The following is an 8,435-nucleotide window of genomic DNA, read 5'->3' on the forward strand; positions in this document are numbered from 1 at the left end:
CCAGAAAGCTCTGGAGCTGTTTGCGAGTCTTTGGGGGCTGCCATTCGATTATAGCTTTCACCTTGGCTGGATCCATTTCAATACCCTCGTTGGAAATTCTGTAGCCAAGATAATCTAATCGGGTCTGGTGAAATTCACATTTTGACAATTTGGCATAAAGCTTGGCATTCAATAGTTTCTTTAACACTTCTCTCACCAGTTTTATGTGATCAGTCATATTTGTGCTATATATCAGGATATCATCAAGATACACCAAACCCCCTTTGTACAAGTGATCATGTAGGACCTCATTAATCAACTGCATGAATATGGCTGGGGCCACCTGTAGTCCAAATGGCATGACTTTGAACTGATAGCTCCCCATAGGACAGTTGAAGGCAGTTTTCCACTCGTCTCCCTCTTTTATTCTCACCCGGTCTAATTTAGTGAAGACACTCCCCTTAGCCAGATGGGTTAATAAGTCCTTTAGGAGGGGGAGGGAGTATTTATTTTCCACACTCACAGCGTTGAGACCCTTATAGTCTACGCAGAGACGAAGAGACTCATCTTTTTTCTCTTTGAACAACACAGGGGCTCCCATGGTAGATTTGGCCCGTTTGATGAACCCCCTCGCTAGGTTTTTGTTCACGTATCGCTGCATCTCCTCCATTTCGAGGGGGACATAGCATACATTCTCGGGCGTGGGAGTTTGGCTCCTGGCACCTGTTCGATAGAGCAGTCATTGGGTCTGTGAGGGGGCAGGGCATCACATTCTTTTTCACTAAATGCCTCCGGCAGGTCCCGGTATTCATTGGGGATGAGTGGTTTGCCTGGCGGCGGTGAGGCAGCCATGTGCGCTCGCTCATTGGGTGGCCTAAGGTGTCCTGCAAAATCGGTTGAATCAGCGGGAGGTTTAGGCCCTATAGGTAGTCTCACAGTTCTCATTCCTTTCTCCCACCAGATAAATGGCTTCCATTTGTCCAACCAGGCTAGTCCTAGGATCACAGTCTCAGTCATTTTTGGAGCCACTAGGAAGCGAATGAACTCCCAGTGCACACCTATTTCTAGGTGTAAGGGCTCAGTTAATTGTGTGACAAGAGTCCCTCCCATCAGGGAGCCATCAGCTTGCTCAAACCTCACAGGTTTGGAAAGCTGTTTTGCCCGTATGCCCATTTTCATGGCAAACAGCAGACTAATAATGCAGCGGGTGCATCCAGAATCAATTAGCACATTTAAGTCCATTTGTGCCCCAGACTTAGGGATTATAAGTTTGGCGGCCAGTGAAAAAGGCAGGATTTGTCGACTCACCATCGGGTCATTCTCTCCTTCATCGTCGCTATCAAAGGAGGGTAGAGCAGGGGCGGGTCCACCCGGAGTCCCGGAGTCCTCCTGTGTGTGGGGTGTAATCTGGGCAACAGGTTCTTGCATGACCCGGTTGGATTTTTCTCTCGTTAGCCAGTGGGCAGGTTTCCTTCTTGTCGCTGGTTCTGGTCTGCTCTGCAGTCGGGGGTAGGGGACTGGACAGGTTGCTGCTCGATGTCCCTCTTGTCCACACCGAAAACACTTAATTGACAGGCCTGCAGGTGGCCTGGGTCTCTCAGCCATCGCAGTAGTTGGAGGTTTTCGTAGGGGTGATTGCTGTCCGGGTTGCTCTGGCGGCTGCTCGGATTCAGGTGGGGGAGGCTTCTTATAGTGGGCAAGCTGAACATCTAGCTTCACCACTGCCTGGTACCATTCTTGCAGCTGATCAGGTACTGCTCAATAGATGCAGGCCTGAGAGAGGTGATCGTCTAATCCCTCGATGAAGTGATGGATTAGGGATCGTTCAGGCCACCCCTCTATTCGACCTGCTATTTTGTGAAATTCCCGCACGTACTCCAGGGCAGGCCTGCCGGCTTGTTTTATTATGTGGATTTGTTCTCTTGCTTTAAGACCAATAGATGGGTCCTCAAATCTTTCTCTCAGCCCTAGGAGGAAGAGGTGGGGGTCGTCCAATTCGGGGGCTTGCTCATTATATAAATTGTTCAGCCATTCGGATGCTTCTCCCTCTAGGCTGGACGCAATCACATCCACCATGGCCCCCGGATCTGGGTAGAGATAGGCCCAGCAATTCAAATGAGAACACACTTGGTTGAGGAAAAAAACCAGCTTCTCTGGGTCCCCATCGAAGGTTGCTCTAAAAAGTGGTGCAATTATAGGCTGTTGGGGGCCCCACGGTGGCTGTTGCTGCTGGCCCCATCCTGGCTGCAGATTTATGCCCAGGGGTTGCACGTTTGGGGCTGTGGCCAATCTCCTTGCTGCTGGCCCCATCCTGGCTGCAGATTTATGCCCAGGGGTTGCACGTTTGGGGGCTGTGGCCAATCTCCTTGCTGTGGTCGTTCTTCCACCACCTTGTTCTGTACCACCCCAAGCTGTTGCAAGGCCTCTATTAGCTGTGGCAAGTTCAGAGGTCGTGGACCATCTACCTGCTGGGTTTGCCAATCTCCCCATTGCTGCAGAGGCCTGAGACTGGGATTCCCTCTCTCTTCAGGGCTGGAGTCCCTGGCAGGGGAAGACAGGATCTGAAAGGCTTTCTGATCTGCAATGGAAGGGCTGTAGGCTCCTCTCTGCAGGAATTGATTTCTGCTTTTCACCTCTGGGTTTTGAAATCTTTCCAGTGACTCACCCAAGGCTTGAGTGGCAGGCGATTCGTTAGCTGTCCACCATTGTGCTTTTGAAGTCTCTGCTTCCAGCTGGGAGATCTGCCGGAGTTCTCCCTCCCCCGGCTTGCCAGCTGTTGCTCCCCCCTCTGGGGAAGCTGTTGCTGCCGGGGTGCTGGCTTCAGGCAATCTTTCTTCTTCCATAATGAGATCTTCCCCAAATCTTTGTCAGCCTATCCCTTTAGTTTAGGAATAGTGACCGGGGCCCGGGACCCCTTAAATGGTTTAAAAAATTTGTGGATCTTGGCATGTTGTCAAGGTTCCGACTAATGAGACACTTCAAAAAACTTCCAGGCATTGTTTATACTAAAAGCCTTTATTAACAGTGTAACAGATTGTCGGCACATCATGGATGGTTGCCAAGATCTGAAGTCTCCACCCCAGAGCAGTTATTTTTGCTAGCATTTTCCCTCCCTCTTTTGCTGTCATAAGTCACGTTCTCCAACCAGCCTGGGGGGCAAAGGTTCACTTCCTTCTGAAGCCCGCGCAAATTGCTCTCTCTCTACATTCTTTCTCCCCCCCTCCCATTCTCATCGGAGTTAACTCTAAAAGTGCCAGACAGTTCTGCATATTTTGCAAAGCAAGAATATTCAATATTAGCAGCGTTGACATAATTATTCCCATGGCGATCAAGGTGGGACCAGAGCTGGTTCAGGAAAAATGCCAACTTCTCAGGGCTTCCATCGAATGTTACTCTCAATGGGGGTATCCAAGGTGGTCGGGGGAGCAGTGCTGGCTGAGGAGCTTGTAATCCCCCTCTATCGACCCGTTGCCACCCCTCTTGAGCCCCAGGTTGGGGTCTTGGTTGTGGCTGCCCCCCCCCCAACATCTTGAGATAAGGGTCTGCCACTGGCTGTTGCAGTTGCCAGCCAATTTCCCCCAGTTGGGGAACAGAAGCCTCTAGCATGCTGTAGAGTGGTCAATTCGGGCTGAGGCTCATCAGCGGGGTCAATCCGGTGGGCTGATCCACTCCTGTCATCGTTGCAGCCATAGTGCCCATTGGGTACTAGGGCGTGAGTACCGGTGCCGAAGTCAGGCTAGGAGACATCCCCACTTGTGGTCTTAAGTCTGGCTGAACAGTCAGCTCTCCTCCCCTGATGTCTAGTCCGCTGAACTTCTTCCTCAATTGCTCCATCGACTGACTGCCACACCGGGGCAAGTATTGATCCACCTGCCCCATCATCTCGGCAGCCCTCGGCTTTCATCAGTCCACTCCTCCTTCCTACTCAGGTTGAGGGCGATGCGACTGGAATTCAGCTTCCATGGCTCTCCACACCTCCTCCCTCCATTTCAGGCTGGTTGAATGCAGTCGCTCCCTCCGTCCATTCCAAGGTCAACTCCTTCCGTTCAACCCATTCCTTGGGTCAAGTTGCAGGAGGAGGGGTCACGGCACCCCCATCACTCCAGCAGGGGTCCCCCCGGCGAAATAGCTGCAGGTGGGGTCCTCCCAGCTGATCCCAACTTCCCTGGGGTTCCGCTGGCTGATCCCGAATGTGATCCAGACATCTTCTCCTGGGTCTTCACCACCCCTCCAATAACTATTGGAGAGGGGCAGAGGCTCAGGACCCCTTTGTACTTTATTAGTTTAAGAGAGCCAGCTTAGTGTCAACCTCTGCCTGAAATCCCCACCAAGAAACATGTTCTGTCCCCCGTCCGACTCACACCCCCCAACCAGTCAGCTGAGGGTTAAAAGACTGCTCAGCACTGCCAAAAACACAGATAAACACTTGGCAGCAACTCCGTGGCACGGACGGTTCTGGAAATGACTATTGAGTGTCATGTTTATGTTTAGTTTCAGGTCCTATTAAGGCTTCACGATGTTGTCTTCTAAGTCATAACAAGCAGTGTTCTCAACGTTTGCCGTGTGGGGAACGAATATAAGCCTGTGGGGTGTGGCCCAGTGACTCAGCTGAAATCTCTGGCACGACGTTTTAGCTGCTGCGCATGTTTGTCCCTCCGACGCTGGCGTGGATCCAGCCAAGACGTATCCTCCTCAGAGTCCGACACACCTGGCTCCTGGCCAATCCCAGAAGCACCTGGCTCCTGGCTGATCCCAGAAACACCTGGCTCCTGGCCAATCTCCTCTCCGTCGGAAGACACCGAAGGCCGCACCAGAGGGGAAGGTCCTGGAGAGGCAGGCCTGGCCATCTCCTCTCCTTCATGTTCAGAGCCTTCCTCCTCCGATGATAGGGACCCACAGGACAGAGCCACAACAAAACACACCGGAGTCAAAGTGTCCTGTAATGTTATCTTTAATGGGTTGAATCATAGTGGCAAGTTAGAAAGCGAAAGCTGGCTCTAACGAAAAGGCGGGAAGCAGTTAATTAAATGAATCATTTTCTTCCTCTCTCCTCTGACCGGACAGGTCACAATGTCCAATTGAAACACAACTGTTTGTTGTGAGAAGCATTCTCTGTTCGCCAAAACAGACCTTTCACTTCTCTGCTTTCTCACGAAGATAAGCCACCTGTGGATTCCACTCTGTTTCTCCATCCCCCCTCCCCGCTCTGTAGGCAAGCTAAAGGCACGCAGCAGTCTTAAAGGCAGCCGGGTTCTTAGCTTGACAGCATCTCTTTTTCAGCCTCTTTTTTGTCTCTTGCTGGGAGAACAGGAAAATTTCTATAGAAGTGTCCCCTCAAAATATGAGCATCTATTACAATGACTTTTGTCCACCATGGTATTCTGAAACACTTGGGCTAGTACACTTTCTTCCTACATGTAACTCACCTGGTGATATTTTTTTAGAATGTTGTGTATCTCTGCAACATCTTCACTTGACACTGCCTTGATGACAAACCGCCGGTCATAGGAGGTAAGGAAGCGAACCCCACACCGACCATGGCTATCACTGTATACTGGAGCACTCCGTGTCACAGAATTCTATGTGGACGTAAGAGAAGAACAAAATCCATTCTGACATTTAGGTACCCCCAATGCATCTTCAAACTAGGCCTGCAATTCAGGTTAATTTTAGTTGAAGCAAGAATGAGAAGAGTACTTTGCACAGTGTTTCAGAAATAGTTTATGCCAACTGTGTACCACATGAACAACTTTTGTATCAGGTTTTTGTGTACTTTTTAAAATATCTTTGATAAAATTATTAAACTGGTTTTCAAAACTGGACAGCTACAAAGATCACCACCTTTTTGTTTTTCAATGCATAAATGACAGTAGTACCCAAGTATATACCAGGATTATCTTCATATTAGATGATTTCAAAACCAGAATCTTGCCCCCACATAAACATGTTTACCCACATACTAGAAAAGGAAGGTTTGGTAGTCTATGCCAGGATTGAACTCTGTTTTGTCTGGGAAGAAGTAAAATGTGCTTGGTTTAGACATGGACCCAAGTATTCTGAGCACTTATGTTCTAAGATGGGGCACCATGTGGCAGCAGCTAATAGGAAGGTACTGGGAAATGGTGGTGAAGAGACAAGTAGACCAACTGGGTATGCCACACTTGTATAAAACAATTAGACTACCTGTGCCCAATTGGGTCAACTTTTCAGAGATATTTCTGTATCTAAACAGAGAAACAGAATGACCAAGAGTGGGCAAAAAAGTAGAGGGAGCAGGAGCTACTTCTGGCTTTCTGCCAGCTTCCCTAGAGTTTCCTTGTGGGAATCTGGCAGAGAGCACTGGAAATCCCCTTCCCTTCCCATCCCATCTCAGCAGGCAGGTAAGTGGCTGCTACTGGGTGAGGGAGGGAGCAAGCAAGGGATTGAGAGACTGGCTGGGAAACTGTCACAGAATGTTGAAAATGAATATCACATGTCTGCAGCAGCCACCAGTAGAACTGAATCAGCCACAACGTTCCCAAATTTCATTCCCTCAGGTGTTATGGGTCCCGGATTTTGGACACATTCTGTAAGTTAGCCCATTTGAGCTACTTTGGTTCAAAACCTTTTACCCTATGATGCACCATTTCACCCAGTTAAAGGTCAGGACTATTAGAATTTTAGTACTATATAGATGACAACTAAGAGGAGGTATAGGAAAGAAAGGTGCCGGGAGGATTGGTGGGTAGGTTAGCATATAGACAATGTGGAGAAGAAGAGCAAAGAGGGGTGAGTCTCCTGGCCTCTCTCTACTCACACTGCAGGGCAGAGTTTGTTTTGGATGAAACCCGAAACAAGATGTTCCAGATTTCAGTTTGGCTGAACTGAACCCCACTCAAAATGGTTCTGCTAAATCTCTGAGCCACAGTGTTTGCTCTGTGCATAGAACAAAACACATTCTTTACATACAGTCATGTGAAAAAGTACACCCTCTTTGAGTTCTTTCTTTACAAAGAGAAAGCCAAAATGGAGAAGCCATGTGTGAAAAACTAAGTACACCTTATGATTCAATAGATTGTAGAACCACCTTTAGAAGCAATAACTTGAAGTAACCATTTTCTGTATAATTTTATCAGTCTTTCACATTGTTGTGAAGGAATTTCCACCCACTCTTCTTTAAAATATTGCTTCAGTTAATTGAGGGTTGTGGGCATTTGTTTATGCACAGCTCTCTTGAGGTCCCACCACAGCATTTCAACCAGGTTGAAGTCTGGACTTTGATCGGGCAATTGCAACACCTTGATTCTTTTCTTTTCCAGCCATTCTGTTGTAGATTTGCTGGTGTGCTTGGGATCATTGTCCTGTTGCATGATGTAGAGATAAGGGCCAGGTAGAGGTCGTGAGCAGCAAACTGCCCTTCCAAAGCCTACGTGCCTCTTCTCTCTACATGATCTCATCCATTCACATTGCCATGGCAATGTGGGAAACTACCCCAGGCTGATACAATGACCTCACCTACCTGATATCAGCTAGGTTACATCAACAGGATGTGGTAGAAACTGCTCCCTGGCTGGGGCCTCCTAGCCGGTATATTCTTAAGGATTGGCAAGGGGTTTCACCAATAGAAATGATGTTACTATGCTGATGCCATGTTACTTTATGCTATTGGAATACCTGTATATAAGGCAATAAACACTGCGAAGGCGGTCAGCCATATTTGCACCCTGAAATGACTGAGCACTGATTCCTTCAGCATGACCCAATGTCAGCCAAGCTTTAGCTGTTGGACAGATGGTCTCACATTTGACTGTAGAATACTTTGCTATATAGAGGAGTTCATGGTCGACTCAATGACTGCAAAGTGCCTGGGCCCTGTGCCTGCAAAACAAGCCCAAATCATTGCCCCTCCACCACCATGCTTGATGGTTGGTATAAGATGTTTGTGCTGATATGCTGTGTTTGGTTTTCACCAAACAAGGCACTATGCATTATGGCCAAACATCTCCACTTTGGTCTTGTCTGTCCAAAGGACAGTGTTGCAGAAGTCTTGTGATTTGTTCAGATGCAACTTTGTAAACCAAAGCCATGCTGTCATGTTCTTTTTAGAGATAAGAGGCTTTCTCCTGGCTACCTTTCCAAACAAACCATACTTGTTCAGTCTTTTTCTAATTGCACTGTCATGAACTTCAACATTTAACGTGCTGAGGCCTGTAGAGTCTGAGATGCAATTCTTGGATTTTTTGCAATTTCTTGCAATTTTTTGCAAGAAGGATTTGGACAAAAATCCGGCAATATAATTTCCTGGGCCCGGTGAAATAGTGAATTCACCTTTGGAATGAATAAAGGATCTAGTCTCAAAACCACTCTGTCTTGGTGGAAGGTACATAGGTCCTCCCTAACAGAGAGCGCGGCCAGTTCCGAAACACGCCTTGCCGACGTGACTGCCACCAGAAAGGCCACTTTGTAGGATAAAAGAT

The 8,435-nt window shown here is 48.2% G+C and overlaps 1 protein-coding gene across 1 annotated transcript in view; it reads right to left on the reverse strand.

Moving 5' to 3' along the window:
* Positions 1-5,405: 5,405 nt before the first annotated feature.
* Positions 5,406-8,435, reverse strand: part of LOC107300034 (phosphatidylinositol 5-phosphate 4-kinase type-2 beta-like) — a gene marked incomplete at its 3' end in the record, with an annotated part of 16,074 nt that continues 13,044 nt past the window's right edge. Inside the window, exon 4 of the mRNA XM_015829377.1 lies at positions 5,406-5,558. Coding sequence (XP_015684863.1) covers positions 5,406-5,558 — 153 coding nt within the window. The remainder of the gene's footprint in view (positions 5,559-8,435) is intronic.

The sequence above is a fragment of the Protobothrops mucrosquamatus genome, unplaced genomic scaffold (assembly GCF_001527695.2).
Source record: "Protobothrops mucrosquamatus isolate PMUCROS unplaced genomic scaffold, P.Mucros_1.0 scaffold5992, whole genome shotgun sequence".
Taxonomy (NCBI): domain Eukaryota; kingdom Metazoa; phylum Chordata; class Lepidosauria; order Squamata; family Viperidae; genus Protobothrops; species Protobothrops mucrosquamatus.